At 39.9% G+C, this 17,021-nt stretch overlaps 1 protein-coding gene across 1 annotated transcript in view; it reads left to right on the top strand.

Annotated features, from left to right (window-relative positions):
• Nucleotides 1–781: 781 nt before the first annotated feature.
• Nucleotides 782–17,021, top strand: part of spire2 (spire-type actin nucleation factor 2) — a 31,984-nt gene continuing 15,744 nt past the window's right edge. Inside the window, exons 1-7 of the mRNA XM_084734748.1 lie at nucleotides 782–1,212; nucleotides 9,700–9,743; nucleotides 10,087–10,473; nucleotides 11,648–11,728; nucleotides 11,852–12,016; nucleotides 14,791–14,877; nucleotides 16,343–16,460. Coding sequence (XP_084590874.1) covers nucleotides 915–1,212; nucleotides 9,700–9,743; nucleotides 10,087–10,473; nucleotides 11,648–11,728; nucleotides 11,852–12,016; nucleotides 14,791–14,877; nucleotides 16,343–16,460 — 1,180 coding nt within the window. The 5' untranslated portion in view covers nucleotides 782–914. The remainder of the gene's footprint in view (nucleotides 1,213–9,699; nucleotides 9,744–10,086; nucleotides 10,474–11,647; nucleotides 11,729–11,851; nucleotides 12,017–14,790; nucleotides 14,878–16,342; nucleotides 16,461–17,021) is intronic.

Raw genomic sequence — 17,021 nt, 5'->3', positions numbered from 1 at the left:
TGGTTTGGTGTTTATTGAACTTTCAGGGGAAAAACATAATTTTCATACACATTTGTATGTGACATTACACTGCTGAAAAATGAAGTAGTCAGTGTATGAATTAATTAATATTTTATTTTCCTGCCTGGTCATTCTCATGACCCACTCCACATGATTTAGACACATTAGCTTCAAACAAAATATTAGGGCATAAGACATCACCATCATCAAACAGCACAATATATCACCATCATCCAAACATAAACATCATCATCATTCCAACATAAATATAATCCCTCTCAAATATTATTCCAGTAGATATCCCACAAAGAAAAACACAAACACACAAAACTACCAAACACTCTGTATTTGATCCAGTTCATGAACTAATATTCCATAGTGAGTATTAAAATAAATTAAATTCTGAGGAATGTATCTATCATGTATTACTTTACTCCTTCTTTCCCATGTTTTAAAAAGAAACTCGGAAAATGCAAAAATCAGGCGCATGAACCTTTTCAAGCAATTGTCTCAAATCGTGTAGTAAAAAATAAAATTAATTTCATCTTCCACCTCATTTAGTTCATAATAATTACACATAGTCTCTTCTTCACTTACACTTCACGTCTTGTTTCAATATGTAGTGGTAATATACCACATCTTAACTGTGCACACAGTAATCTCTGACTTTTGTTCAAATTATATTTTGCATATTTTTCATATTTGTATTGAGTGGTTTTATTGTTGAAATCTCAGATGGGAAGTGCTGTGTTCAGCACTGCTGCTCTGACGGTGTTGTGGCAACGAGGTGCAGCTGCGCTAGTTCAGCAGAGGTGGACGCCAAGACGAGGACGAGAGGCTGAGCCGAGTCAGAGGACAGCATAAATGGCCTCGGCGCCTACCGAGTAAAGTATGGGCTCCACGGTATCGCGACCATGGCCAGATCCACCAACAGAACCGCCGAGGACGGGGACTCACGGGTAAGCGCCCCCACAGACCGCGGAGAGGCGCGGGACCTGGCCGAGCCCCGGGAACTGTCTCTGGAGGAGGTGCTGAAGTCCTACGAGCAGCCCATCAACGAGGAGCAGGCATGGGCGGTGTGCTACCAGTGCTGCAGCGGGCTGAGGGTGCCCCGCCCGCCGCCTGGGAGAGTCGGCCGGGTGAAGGACCCGTCCTCCATCCTCCTGCACAGGGACGGGACCGTGTTATTACAGCCAGAGCCCCGACACAACGGTAGGAAAGCTGCCCCGTTGATGCCCCCAACTTCCCTCTGCCCTGTCACTTGTCTGTCATAGCCGTGACACAAAACCCGAGTAAGAAAAAGTAAATTCTAACAATGTGTCCATGATCTGCAGAACAAGTTAGTGTTTACTGTTTGTCAAAGCATTTTGTTTTGAATATTAAGAGCCACTTTTTAATTCGGCCTGAAGTTACGTCCACAAATCAGCACTCTGTTTTATAAAATGTCGACTTTTTCAACTGGTCCGACTGATTCGCGCTGTCTTCCAGTAAACTACGGTAGGCGAAACTAAACATAGCGTACCAATATTAATTTAAAGAAATATACATCCTGCTTGTCTGGCCACATCAGCGCGGAATTTAAGAGTGTTCACCAGTGTTTCATAAAAGATACTGAATCATGTTTGATATAGCAGGAACGCTGAACTAATAACAATGCCAAGTTATATTATCAGAATTTCATACGGAGTTTGGTACACAGGAACATCCTGCTCGCTGGATCTCCTGTTCCAAGCAACATCACATTCCTGCCAGATCGACCTTCAACTAGATCATTTGATCATTTTGTTGAACTTCTTCTCTTACACAAATGAACACCGACTGCTGATTTGGAGCAAAGTCTGTATTTTTGTCGCACTCTCTATGCCAACGAGGATGACTTGTGTTATGCCGGTAAATGATAAATTATTCATAGAGCACAGCTTCACCCCAGCATCCACTCTTGCAAAGACTGTTTTGGAGACTTCAAAGGGTGGATGGAGCCCCAAAGGATTTTATGCAGTCTTCTACTTGTTTCCCCCGCTGAATTTAGCCTGTACCTGCATAATATCCTACTGGATGTGAAGTAGCCTATTTATGCCCTCAATGCGGGCTGGGCTCAAGAAGTCTGGCTAGCACAGAGAGATAACTTAAGGCCAAATTCCATTTAAAAAAGGTTTTATTTGGATTGTATATTTGCAAGTCTATGACATGCTTTGAGAGCCACTTTACAGTAAACCCACTAAACCACATCACACTTGTTAGAATAAACTTTTTTCACCTTTTATTCCCAGAGTCTTGGGTAGTGACCACCATTATTTCAAGAAAATTATGATTTATTCAAGTACTGCTTGTAGCCAATTGCACTGAACATGCTGCAAGTCACAGAGAACTGCTCTAAGGTACTTCTTGCTGTACTTTTGCCCTACAGCAACATGCAGCCAGAATATTTAAACTTCCTTGTGCTTGGAGGCCAGAGCAGGCCTTATGAATATTAGAAATGTTAGTGAGAAATGTAGAAAAAAGCAGAAATGTGAGTAATCAAATCTCAATTAAAAAAAAGAGTAGTCTCAGCTCCTGTTGTTGAGTCTTTGCAATTGAATGAACACGCACTCCTGTGTTGTTGTTTCGCCTAGTAACAGCTGTGCAGCATCTGTTAAGGAATCTAACAGGAAGGAAAAGTTTACAGGTTGTTTCCAGGCGATGCTTGGTGCAGGTTGCTTGGCAACAGGATTGCATCTATCTTAAACCATTGTTATTAAGTAACTGCAAACATCCTGCTTTGGTAAACATGGAACCTAAACTTCAAAAACTCACAGACACATATCTCACAAGAATTTTAAAACGTCATATACTGTCTACATGGTGAGGAGGTAATAGTGCTTAGATTCTTAAAACCATTCCCTTTGTGTTCTACTCAGTCAGATGTAGTGACTTTAAAGTGCTCCTCGTTTAACTGGGAAGCTGTTTAATCTCCCTCCTGGACCCCACAGGGGCACTGGAGCTACTTAAGATCCTGGTGAACTATGTTTACCATTGAACAGTTGCTGTGATCACTAGTTCTCAGCTCTCACAGAGGAGATGTTTGTCTCTCATTAACACAGTTGTTTATCCTTGTAGCCTGTGTAGGTTTATGTTTCACTGATCCATGAGTAAATGCAATCCATATCTAAACAGTGGTGCAAATCCCTTAACCAGCATGAACTGAGTCTGTTATAGTGAGTCTGTCTACATTATTAATGTAGCTAGTCGGCTAGAAGACCATTTGTAGGCTAAATTCATCCCAAAGCATCATGCCAGTCCCAGACAGCTGGGCTATTGAGGAAACTATTGATATCATACAATAATCTTAGGCCTAAGCTTCTTTATTTATTTTATTACTTTATTACTAATGACTATTTTTATTGATCACAGTTCATATGTTTTTCCAAAGTTAGGTCACACCAGAAGGCCGTGACTTAGGCACTTAATATGTTCAGAAGTGTTTGTCCCCTCCTGCGACATAGGCTTTACATGGAAATGATGTCACATTTTTAAATAGTTTTTTTTGGCTCAAGGAAAATTTTGCAAATATAAAAACTTCATGCATCAAAAAATAATCACAGAAAAAGAGTCATAGTTGACTTTGTTTGGAGTTTGAGATGTCCTATCAGTCCACAATGGTGTCCTATGGGGAAAAAGGCAAAGGCAAGGCTGAGCAGCAATGCCCTGTCTAGTTCATATTATATGTTTGTGTGTGTGTGTGTGTGTGTGTGTGTTCTTTATAAGCAGTCAGTAGTGTGTGCTAGGGCTTCTCGTGGTAGTCTGCACTGGGCCTGTCATAACTCTCTTACAGCACTGACACTCAGGGACACTGAAATCAACGTGCAGTCAGTGAAGGGACCTCAAATCTTTACAAATTCATAATAAGTGTCAGAGGGGGAAAACCTTATACCTAAGCTATACCTAAGTTGTTGTACCTAAGTTGTGTTGCACAACATTTTAATGTAAACACACACCTGATGTATTGGCCTGAATCAGTAATTGAAACTGAAACAGAGAAAAACAACTCATCCTCACTGGCATGCTGCAGATTCACTCTGTTCACCAGATTAAATCCTGTTGTCTGCTACAAACAGGAGTGAGTGATCAGTGAGCAGCACCACGTCCACAGAAAGCTGGACTCACCAATATTTTTTTGCTCTGGTATGAAACAGGACAGAGTGCCTGTTGGTAAACATGAGTGTGAGTGTGCAGTTTACTGACGTCATTCACACGAGCTGTTGCAGAGACTATCTGGCTGGCTCCCCTTCAGAGGGAACTCAAATCTGACTTGAAATTGCCAAACTAATACAGACTGACTCATGGTACTGCAACAAGCTAGTGTTGTCATGATACTGGAATTTCTCATTCTGATACAATACCTTGAAAAATATAGATGTTGGATACAGTTTTCAATACCACGGGGAATAATTTTTAGATCTTGATTAAAAGACAAAATTAACAAGCTTATAACATGATAGCCAATATAGCAAAACATTAAATGATGCAACCAGCTGAGATTTGCAAAGTACCACACGTACGTTGTCCCAAGCTGAAACAAGATTTCAGACTGAAGAAGTTGTTGGTAACTAGCGGCTGGTTAAGAAAAGTAAGAAATCAGCTGTCAACATTTGTGCCTGAAGAAATTCTGGAGATATCATGTTCACAAGAATGGGATAACCTAGAAACATAATGCCTCCGGCCATATAAAAGAAGGCATCTCATCTCGTCTCAGCACCGACAGCCATGGGTTGGGCTGCATTGTTTAGAGTTGGGGGAGTGTGTATGTGCAGCTGAAGCTGGGACTTTATGGAGAAATGTTCAGTCACCGAGGCGACACTAGCTCCTGCTGGATTCTCAGGAAATCCCCCTAAATCATAGGTCCACCTGCTTGTTGCACTAGTGTCTCATTTCCTACTTCTGCAGTTATTAAATACAAAGACGTGATATCTGGGTGCACAGGATTTGGAGTTAATTAAAGCCAATATTCATACACTCAACAAGTTTATTTAAACCAAAGAGACAGATTATTTCTTTCAAAGTTAGTAAAAAGAAAATGTTTTGGTAACATATTTGTAATAGTAACTAGGCCTGGGATTTGGGGGATCACTTTAATGGCACTTTAACTGTACCTTCAGCCTCATTCATAGATTTATGACTAAGTGGGTCTAATGGAAATCATATTGTCCCTCATAAAAAATGATTGTTGCCCTGCAGCTGCAATGTCCCGTTTTCCAGAGTGCTCAGTTTGAGTTTGTATTGGTTCTGTATGAGGTGCTGAGCCATCATATTTTAAACTTTGGATATCTTCCTCCTGCATCAACTGGACTGCATCATAATCTGTGAACAATAAACATCTGGAGTAAGGGATTAGATTTAGAAGAACCTCAGATATCTGTAATTCCTCAATGTGAACTGAAGCTCCAGTTTCTGTTGGAAGGCTGCTGAAAGACACTACAGGACAAGGCTAAAGGGTGAGGCTGTGCATCTAAGGCCAGCAGCAAGTCAAAGTCCAGATACATATCGCTCCTGTCTGATAAAAGCATGCATCACCTAAATGTCAACTGCTTTTTCCAAGATGCAAGACAAAAAGCAGTTTTATCTTGCTGACCGTGCATTGTTGAAATACAAGACTCCCGCAAATTTGATTTGCAAGGGTTTCCCTTTACAGCATCACTCTGCTCCTCATGAGATTATGCCAGATTTCTATCACACAGCAGAGAGGTTTGATGCATGGCAATCATTTCCTATGACATGCAACTCTGATGTAAATACTTCTCTGATTTTTTGTTTTGTTTTTAGAAATCACCTCCCAAAGGAAATTAGCAAATCTATAAATAGAGTGTGATTTCTTTCCCACTTCATTATTGCACTTCTACAATAAACGCACTTATAATGACTTGAAAAATGTGCAAAGGTCAAGTTTGACTTGACATGTCGGTAAAGGTGCAAGTGCTACACCCAGACTTGTACATAGTTGGAGATAAAGATTATTTCAGGTGATGCTCTTTCTTCTCTTTTATTCATTTATAACTAGCTCTGCTCTTCCCAGCCCAGTTTTCCTTCTCTGTCACTTCTTGGTTTCTTTGAATTTGGTCTCTCATACCTTATTACCATGGCAACAGATGGCAAAGTCCTTCTTGGGAAAGTATGCGTGTTAGTGTGCGTGCAAGTCTGAGTGTATCTCAGACTTGCTATAGGATGGATTGAAATTGGGTACATCCTCTCAATATGAATTGCAATCACTCTGACGATGTTCAGACTTTCCATCAAACTCCATTATCAGGCCAAAAAAGAAATTTGCCCAGTCCTTTGCATTACGACTTAATACTACTAAATGAATGACAACCTCATCAGCCTCAGCTGAACTTCGTGGCTTTGTCAGAAATCATTTACTTCAATATTCCCTACATAAAAACACTCAATAGTATTTTTTAGTGAGTAAATTGAGATTTCATAATTTCTTCATCACTGTGAGGCACAATGTCTGTAGTTTTCATATCTATAAAATGTAATGTGTTGCATTGTCAAATGGTTAGTAAAAGTTTTTGTTCCACTCTCAGAATTTAGACACTCAAAATGCGGAAAGCAAGTGGAGTTATTTATAGTACAAGCACAACAACAGGCTAAATTAAAATGGTGACCATCGTGAACATTAAATCTGCTAAACATTATCACATTAGTAATCCCCTTGTGAGCATGTTGGCTTGCTGACATTAGCGTGTACCAGAGATGGGAGTAAATCACACGTGCAGTTCACAAGTCACTATGATGACAATCATGCAAGTCAGTTAAAAGCTAGTCATCATGAAAAAGTCAGTTATATTTTTAACATTAACAAAAACTGTTGCAGCATCCTTACATTTTGTAAATCTAACTGATATTTGTACCAATCAATAAAAAGCCCCTAAAATGAACAGGAATGGAGAGTGAGATCACAAGTCGTACATGGAAGTGAGATTCATGAGCATGTAGCTGTGTTAGCTAGTAAGCTAATATGTCCACATGGTTTATTTGGTTTATATCATATTCTGCACCTTTCTTTGTGAGTTTTGTAGCGATGGATGAAGTTGGATGTTGTGGTCGTCGTGTCATTGATTTTTGAGCTTCAGACTTTTCATATAGCTGTTCTCTTCTGCAGTAGGTTGCCATATTTGCGTGCATTGCATTTTCACAGAGTTGCTCTGTGGATATAGGTCTGGCCAGACTGCAAAATTACTAGCATGGCTGCAGATTATTAGACTTGTTTTTATTTAGTGCTAGTGATAATTAGCCATGATAATGATTAGTGATGAGCACATTATCATGGCGATCACTACCATTATATTTTTAGTTCACAGCAACAGTTAAGTTGGACCCCAACTTTAATCCAAAACAATTAGTTTTTCTTTAGAAGCAGGGTGTACCCCGTCTCTCGCCCAGTGTCAGCTGGGATAGGCTCCAGCCTCCGTGTGACCCGTCAAAGATAAGCGGTTACAGACAATGGATGGATGGATGAAGTGGGCCTAACATAGCCTCACAGAGCTGCTAGCATGGCTGTAGACTCATTGTCTTGTTGACAGTTGTCGGAACGTAGCCATTAGGACCAGCATCCACAGAAGTATCACATTAACTTTTCCATAAGCTTGTAACCTAAACTATCAAAGTTGTTGATTTGTTTTTTTAATTAAAAAAACATCCCTTAAAAATTAAAATAATGTGTACATCTCAATGGCCTAAACATCCTCTCCCTGTCCATACAGCTAATTGCTTTTTCCAAAATCTAAGCTTGAGAGCTCTTGTAAGTGTTTTTGTCATCTCTCTCTTTTGTGTTTACTGACCCATAACTGTGGGAAACTGGCGTGGTATCGCTGGTTACGTGCAGTATTTGAACCTGTCTGACGGGTTTGCAGGGGTTCATGTTATCTCACTCCTGTGGGGAGGGCATCATAATAGAGCGTTTCTTTGCTCTCCTTGAGTGTCAGTTGCTGCCTTTTGTTGCAGATTGAGGCAACGTTTGTGTTCACATGTGAACAGAATGACGCTGTGTCTGTCTGAGCTTCACGTCCTGCTCTAAGCACTTTGTTGTTGACAGGGGTGGATGCCCCCCATCACCACACCCACACCTCCGCTCCTTATTCCTCATCTTTGCTCCGATGAGCTCTCTCATCTCTCTCTTGCTTTATCTCTCACTCCTTTCATCTCCCCCGCGTCCCTGATGTTTCCAGGGGTTCTCTGTCTCTGTCTTTTGTCTCCGTCTCCTGCTTCTCTTGTCCATCCATTCTCCTGTTTCTCTGCAGTGAGAGCTGCTGATCGAGGGGTTTCAGGCCTCTCGGGTATCATTACTGACATCCGAGCTGGGAGAAAGAGCTTTTTTACTCTCACACACACACACACACACACACACACACACACACACACACACACACACACTTGCATAGGCACGCACAACCCTGGCTGGAACACAATAATGCATTGGCCAAGTTGGACTGTGGGACATGTGGAGTTAGTTTTTTATTATTGCTATAAAGTTCACAGCAACTGTTGGTGGCACACATATTGAGGCTTTTTCTTGGAAACATTCCTGATTTTTGTTTAAAGCTTCCTCTGGCAACATTTTGAAGTAATATCTGTATGTATCTCCACCTGCAGGAAGTGACAAATCAAATGTCATATGAAGTATAAATCTCTCTTCTTAAAATTACTGCAGAGTGCCAGCAGTTGGTTGAAAGCTTTTATTTCATACACAAAAAGGCCCTTCAGGGCTGGGGCTGAAACCTCACATGTGGTGATACTATTAAATGTCCTAAAGGAGCAGTTTCTGGTGTGCAGACTTATGTTTGTATTTTTGTATTTGTTCTTCTGTCCAGCACTCAGTACTTTCTGGATGTGCATGCTGTTTTTTTGAGTCTTAAGCTTTTATACCTATTTTGTCTCTTCAAATCTCTAAATCAAATCTTCCAATTTAAAGATGGATGAAGATGATGAAGTCATTCAAGTGTCATAGAACTAATTCCTTTATATGGCAGCAAAATCAGAGGCTCACTAATTAAAGAATAAAAATAGGATGCTAAATCCAAAAGAAAACAAAATGAATTTGGAAGCCTTTAAAGACAATTTAAAACCATTTGATAAGACTCACACCATTATTTTGTATTCCTAGGATTCAAAAATAAACTGGAGAAAGATGGAAACTATTTGATAAGACCAGCTCAGTATCTCCAAACATATTCTCAGCACAACAATAAATAAACTCAGTTATTTTGATCTCTGAAAAAATAGCAATGAAACCAGCCTCCAAAAAAACTGGAGAGTGATGAACATTTAAAGGCCCCATATTTAATCAAAATCCAAAATCCTGCGTACCAACATTTTTAAAGAAAGGCTGATTAGTTATTCAAATGAGAATCAAAAAACACTGGTTAGACAAAGATCAATTCTGTTCCCACTTAACAGAAGTGAAGACAGAAGTTAATTTTCTTATAGAATTCTCAAAATATGAAACATGCATTGAAAAAACTGAGTCATTTTTTATGCTGTTGGAAATAGATGAAAATGAATATATCCCAGAGTTCATGCAAAAATATCAGATGTAGAAACTATCATGATAAGCATTTAAAATGTTGCAGTTAAAAAGTAGTAAATCACCCAGATTTGTCCTTTAAGTGAAGTCTGTGTGTCTCACATTCTAATTGTTGTGTTTTCCATCCTTTGTCTCTTCAGATGACGTTGAGGAGCCTCGTCTTCCACCTGCTATAGAGCGTCAGGTGAGAAAGAAAGAAGACAGACACAAATCACTTCACTCTTTAATGATGATAGTAAAAAGCATTTCATTGTATAAACAAATTTTAGTTAATCCGTATTTTCAAATGTGGAACAGTGTTTTTGGATTTTTGGATCTCTGTCAACATTTGTTCAAAATGCCCACTTCACATAAATATATTCAATATCAATCCCACATGATCTACACTATGAAGAGTTTTTTATGTGAAAATTCATTAATGTTATATGAGTTTTCATCATTTGACTGGATTTAGACAAAGTTTTTATGGGAAATGTTATTGTTAAAGGACAACCTATTCACTTCTGCCTCCTCATCCCTCCCTCCAGCTGGTCCAGTCTCTGGGTGTGACCATCTATCGCGCTCTGGACTGGGGGCTGGACGATAGTGAGGAACGGGAGCTCAGCCCTGAGCTAGAGCACCTCATCGAACGCATGGCAGGCGGGGACCACGGTCGAGAGGGCGACAGCACTGCCAAGAATGGTACAACAGACGAGGGGTACAGTGGCCAGGAGGAGGAGGAGGAGGAGGAAGAGGATGAGCAGGAGGGAGTGATAAAGCCAGTGTGTACGTTCCGCCATGTGATGGCGCTGTGCGCGTCTCGGCTGGCCAACCCAAACTTGGCTCCAGAGCACTACCAGGCGGTGTGCAGGGCTCTGTTTGTAGAGACTCTGGAGCTGCAGACCTTCCTTATCAAGATCAGAGATGCTAAGGAGGTACGTTAGATTGTCATGTGAATATTAAGGCAACCCTTAAAAAACAACATCTGTTTACTGTTAGAGCAACAGAGCTGAGAACGTTTTAGGGAATAATTACAGGAAAATAGATGCATGACCTGCTTTTCATTTGTGTCAGTACACTTTCATTGCTTCTGCCTCCAGTGGGCCGCACCTCACTGTCTGTGTGCGCTCTGAATTTGAAAAGCTTATACTCTGCTCCATTAATATTCCTGTTTACATGCTACAGAGCAGAGACTGATAAATGACTGAAGATGCCGCCTCCACAGTTTCCCTCCAATGCTCGACCTCAAATCTTGACTTCTGTTGTGTCACAGCAGAGGTTTGCCCTTGTTGAAGTCTAGCAGAAACATTGTGCTCTACTCTTCACATGAGTGCATGCAGAAAGTAGAGTCTGTGCCATTAAGGAGATGTCTCTTGTTCAGAGTCAAGTGTCCTTTGAACAGGGTTTCCACAGGTCCTTCAGAAGTCTAAAATCCCATACAGCAGGTTTTAAGAATTAATTGGATTATGAAATTAACATTACTTTTATGAAACTGCTTTAAGTCTACACTGAAATGCATTTCTGTTTTAAAAAATCATGCTACAACAACTACAAGACAAAACCTGCACAACATTAACTCCTTTCAACTTCTTTCAAACCATGTTGACATCACCACAACCATTGTACTTTTTTGCTAGTACTGACAGGAAATAGGTCTCAAAGTTGCATTGATAATGGTATAAAACGTCTCAAATTTAACTTGTTGACACCTGCAGAAACACAGTTTGAATGATCCACAGTAAATAATTTATTTGTTTGACTTTAAAAACGTATTCACATTTATTCCAACTTTTTTGGGTATCACATCCATTAGTAGTAATAATATTGTATTCACCAAGTTGTAAGTACAGACATGATTGTCATGGATTATTGGTGACATTTTGTTTTTGATCTCAAAATAAAATCTTAGGTTGAGCAATTCTAGTTAAAGTAGATTTTTTCTCACTTTGGTGCCTCCAAGTGGCAGAATTATATAAAAAAAACGGCTGTAGATGCAACGCATGCTGATATCCCACACTAATCATATTCACAGACAGAGGCTAAAAGTAACACATACACAAGACATAAAATGCTTACGATCAGAGTAACTTTAAAGCTTTTTTTGCACAGATGCTGAGGAAGATCACCACAGAGGAAGCTCTGGAAGACAGGTCCACAGCTGAGCTGGATGCACTGAAACACCGAGACTGGGTGAGAGGAAACAGGCGAGGGCACGGTGTGACAAGCAGGACAATACAACAGTGTGTCTGACTGAAGAAGGCAGCGTTGTTGTGTTGATGCATACAGATGTGCATGTTGTTGTTTCCATCCCAGGCACGTCTGTGGGTGCAGCTGATGAAGGAGCTCAGACAGGGAGTGAAGCTGAAGAAGGTGCAGGAGCAGCCATTCAACCCCCTGCCCACCGAGTTCAGCCTCACTCCGTTTGAGATGCTGATGCAGGACATACGAGCTCGCAAGTTCCAGCTACGCAAAGTCATGGTGAGAAATGAAACGTTTGAAAAATCAGACCAAGAATTAGATATCATATGATAATGAATGGCTTGGAAGCAGTTTGAATGTTGATCTATGCCATGAAAGGACTTGTTGTCATTGATTAGTAAGCAATGACAGCAGTGTAGATTTCAAGTGTTGGTTATGCAGCAGTGGTCCTGTTCAGACTGGATATTAACATGCATCCTGAGTGATCTGATCACAAGTGGACAGCTCTAAATACAGGTGTGAATGCAAACATTGTGTTGCTTAGAAGAGCACACAGGGGAGATGGTCCATGGTGCACTGAGACGCACACTTTTTTTTCTCTCTTTGACTGTCATTGACTTTCTTCATCTGTGATTTGAAAACAACAGATTTCCACACAGTGAGAAAAAGTAAAAATTGTGCGTTGTGGTCGTAGGTCAGTTATAAAATCCCAGCACACACAATAGTGGAGTCTTCATACTGAGTGGACATATGGACATTCAACTGACAAAACAGTGATTATTTGCTATTAGAGCAGGGAAGTGAGGTCTGATCCCTCAGGACACATCTGGAGAAGCATTATAATGCCAGATTTGAACTCACATACCCACTTGTGATCGCATGACCTAGGACGCATTTTTAATACCACGTCTTAACAGGCTCGAGAGATGATGGGAATATGTTCACAGTAAGTTGTTGCGATGTTGGTTGGTTTGTAAAGGCTGAAAGTAGATAAAATGTTACTTGTAGAGTAGCACTTCAATCTGTTGAAATGTCAGTTAAGTTGTTAACTGCAGAAAGCAGTTCATTCAAACCTTAACGTCTCTGGAATAAGACATATTGTTAAATCGTTCTTGTAAGAATTCTTGCAAAATATTTTGATCATGACTTTGTTAAATTGGGGCATGAGGACTTTGAGGGCGGACAGGAGTGAGACTGTGACCTTGAAGCTCTATTCTTTTTTTTCCAGGCAGTCCACTGCACCATGCACTGTAGAGACTTTGATACAGGAAGAAAATGTTATGGCATACAGTCACCTTGAGGCCTTCTCCACAGGCAGATACATAATTCAGCCTCAGAACACAGATATTAATAATGAAGGCTTCTCTCAGCCGTCTGTTGTTCTGGCAGCAGTTGCACAGAAAAATCATCACCCAACTGTGCAGTTCCCCTCAGCTCCAGGGAGCATTTCAGCTTCTTTGAGCTCTTTGTTTTGATTCAGTCTCACAGCTTTTGTCAAACTTTATCAAATGTTTTCTGTGAAAAAGCTGTGATAGAGCAAAGAAGTCACAGGTGTAGAGATTGGAGGCGTAGAACATATCATAAGACTTTCTGCAGACGACATAATTATCTACTTAGGAGAACCTGATGTCGGCCTACTTAAATTAATGACTCTGCTGGAATCTTATGGCCAATACTTCTAATAAGGTTATAAACTCAACATTTTAAATAGGCTCATAGCTTGGAGTAAAATTATTTCAAGACTTACTAGGGGAGGAACACAACCTTGAATCAGATATGTGACTCTTCAACTTACCGAAGACAAGTGAGCATGGCATTGCCAAATATCAAGGTGTACTTTTATGCAGCACATTTCAGACCCTCCCTATGCCGCTGTAACCCACATTATGCTGCAAAATGGAAAAATATAGAAACACACATTCAACAATATCAAATGCAGAGTTTAATAGGAGATAGAGCATTAATTAGGAAAATTATTTGAAGCTTAGTGTCATTTCAATAACAACACATACCTTGAATATTTGGTTTACTATGGTGAAAAAATATAAACTAAAATTAAATTAAAAACCAGCAGCATACAACACAAGATTTAAATACTGGACACATAAATGCATCACGGTTAGATGCACTGTAGTTGAAAATGTGGAGCTCTGGAGCCTTCAGGATCTGAAGGAGAAGCACCATGACGAGGAGATTAAGTTACACCCTTTCATCGAAGTGAATAGAGAAATCAAAATTGTAATTAGTGCTTACAAGCAAAACAAGCTGAGAATAATTTCTGCTCTTTACCATGGTCTTATGGAATCTAGTTAGTTCATCTCTCTACATTAAAGTGAAATGAAACTGAACTGATTTGTAAAATCTCAGGTGATGATGGTATAATATATGTAGGATACAACGTATATCCACCAGTTTACAAAGATGGAAAGAGTATTGTTGGGAAAATTTAACTTGTATTTACACAAAGAGATCAAGAGTAGACTGTCTATGCAGCAGTCCTGCTTATGGACGTGTGGACATGTGGCTGCAGACCACACACATATATTCTGCAAGTTGTCCAAAAGTTGAGCTATGTTTTATACTCATTATATTATATATATAATAAATAAAATTAATAACAGTAAAAAGGAAGTGTCAAAAAAAGTAAAATCACTGATAAACCTGCTGTACACTACCTGCGCAGCACCAAATGGCAAACAAAGTTAACAACCAGCTGGTGAACATAGTGGAGCATGTAGCAGCTAAAAACACTGCTGGTGGAGATCAAAACAGAGCTAAAAGGAGAGTAAATACTGGATTTTTCAGGTGGACCCAAATGTGAAATTTATGCTAATGTTGCTGCTGGATGTGTGAAAAGACTTGATAATATGTCAGTGTTGTGTTTTCAGGTGTTTACAGCTTTAACACTCTGACTATAATAAACTCAGTGTAGGTCTGTACTGTTGATGATCTGTTGTTCTCATTTCTGTCCAAAACATGTCAAGAGTGGCTGCACCTTACTGTATGATTTACGCACACACAGTGTTACAGTCGGTGTTGTGTTTCTTACGCAGGTTGGTGGTGACATTCCTACCAGAGTGAAGAGAAATGCCCATGAATTGATTCTGGATTTCATCAGATCAAGACCTCCACTTAAACCAGTGAGTGGGTTTAGGCTCGTAATGTGATGAGGTTTACTACAGCAGAGTGAAGAAGGGTACAAACAAATGTGCAGTTGTTTTTGTCATTTACAGTATACCCTACAAACCAGTGAGTGTGCATTGTGAAGCAGAAGCAGTAGAGAATGCTGTGTGCAATAACCAGACTTAGAAACAAAGACACCTGTTAGGGTGTATTTTTCTTGACTGATAGTTGACTAATTAAAACAATACAAAACACATCTTTTCCTCAGTTTAAATTTCATTCCAATTAACAGTTCCAGCAACACGTTGGTTATGCAAAACATTAATTCATGAGGCACAAACAATTTTAACAAACAGAATAATCACACAGTAAGGCTCTCGCTTGAAACAGCTGCTCTTGTCTTCCTGCCTTTATTCAACAAATGGCTCCGCCAAAAGTCAAGTGGGGCCCAATTACTGTAATTTCTAGCCTCGGCAGACCAAACCAAACTGTGAGGAAAGAGCTCTGGAGAAATGGTACACAAAACATAAATTGTTGGTTAATAAACCTTTAGTTGGTTACATTCTTATTAACATCCCTGATACCTGCGTTAAAGAAAAGTTATAAGGCAGATTTGTCTGTAAATGTAGCTTAAATGAGGTTCATATGGTGGTTAACTGCCTTTGTCTTGAGCCCATCTATGACTGAACTCCAGTGTAACATGAACTGTAGTATTAGCTCGGGTCTTTTTTTTTTAGCATTGTTGGCTAGCTAGCTAACAAGGTTAGTTAATAGTTTAGGAAAGCAACCAACTATAAATGCAATCATGAGCCTCTGACAATAGCTTGTACTTGACACTATAATTGATATTTTACTGATAAAAGCTGACAGTGATTACATTACTGAAGTCAGTGCAAGCTTTTAAGTCATACATTGTTGTACTAATACTAGCATGCATTTATGTATAACTAGTTTAAAGTGATACATTGCTGACATTAGGTTCTCCGTAAGTATTTATCCATTACTAATACATCTGTATAAGTTACTGGTGCCAACATTTTTGAGAAACATTAACACAAGCCTGCTAAATTTGATGCATACTTAAATATAAGCTTCTGAAACTTTCATGCACACTATAGACATATAAATAATACATACCTAGAGGTTTGTTTAAAATTAATTTGTTAACTTGGAGTAACTTGTGTTGTATGCAGCGCAAGTCACAAATAAACCAGTTGGTCAGGCCTGCTTCATTATATATGAGTGAGTTATCTTCAAACTGTATTACTGGAGTTTTACCATCAATATTACTACAGTAGAGTACAGCACTGTAGTACTGCATGATTCATTGGACAGTCTCTTGTCCAGTGATGGTCTCAAAAGTGCTGTTTCTGAAGATTTTCCACCCAGTTGAGAAACACTGGAGGGGTTTTGGATTGGGTGATAAAATATGGACAGACTTCTCAGAAGTATGAATGTCTTCTGATTATCTGTCCTCGTTAGGTTTCAGAGCGCAACCTCCCTCCTCCTCCCCCACAGCCGCAGTCCCTCCATGACCAGGTCTTGGCTGAGATCAAGCAGGAGAGAAAACTCAGGCCTGTGGTGCTGCCCAACTCCAGACGTAAGGACACAATCATTCATCACCCCAGTGTAACTTGATTAAAGCCTCTCATCACCAGGTCAAATTACAGTTTAACTATCAGATGCAAAACATCATACATTTTTAAACAAAAATTTATTTGATTAGGATAAAAGATAATTTTTCCAGTTGACCAGTGGTGCTTTGCAGAATCCAAAGCATTTTCCACCAGACCAACAGTTGAATGGTTCCTGGAAGGAAAGCGTTCATTATGGTGGAAGTAAAAGATGAGGTCTGGTCTCTGTTCTTGACATCATACTCTCTGTGAATTTGTCTCTAAGCTGCTTATTTCAAGTCATTGTGCACCTTTCACTGTGACTCTTGTTCTGCTCTCGCTGTGCTGCAGACTGTAAATGTTCTGCTGAAGGTGAATGGACCACCCACTCTGCTAAATAATAACTTCAGGGCTGACGCTGTGGTCTGTACAGTCTGTACTGTAGCCTGTGAGGGTCACACAACAGCTTTGTACTGCATACACGTTTGTAAGCTGTAGTGTGTAACAAGAGCATCTTTCCATTTAGAGCTACAGTAAATATGAGGGTG

Source organism: Lutjanus erythropterus, chromosome 13, assembly GCF_056507025.1.
Source record: "Lutjanus erythropterus isolate fLutEry1 chromosome 13, fLutEry1.hap2, whole genome shotgun sequence".
Lineage (NCBI taxonomy): Eukaryota > Metazoa > Chordata > Actinopteri > Lutjaniformes > Lutjanidae > Lutjanus > Lutjanus erythropterus.
Note: the sequence above shows the minus strand (reverse complement) of the source record. Positions and strands in the feature narration are given on the sequence as shown.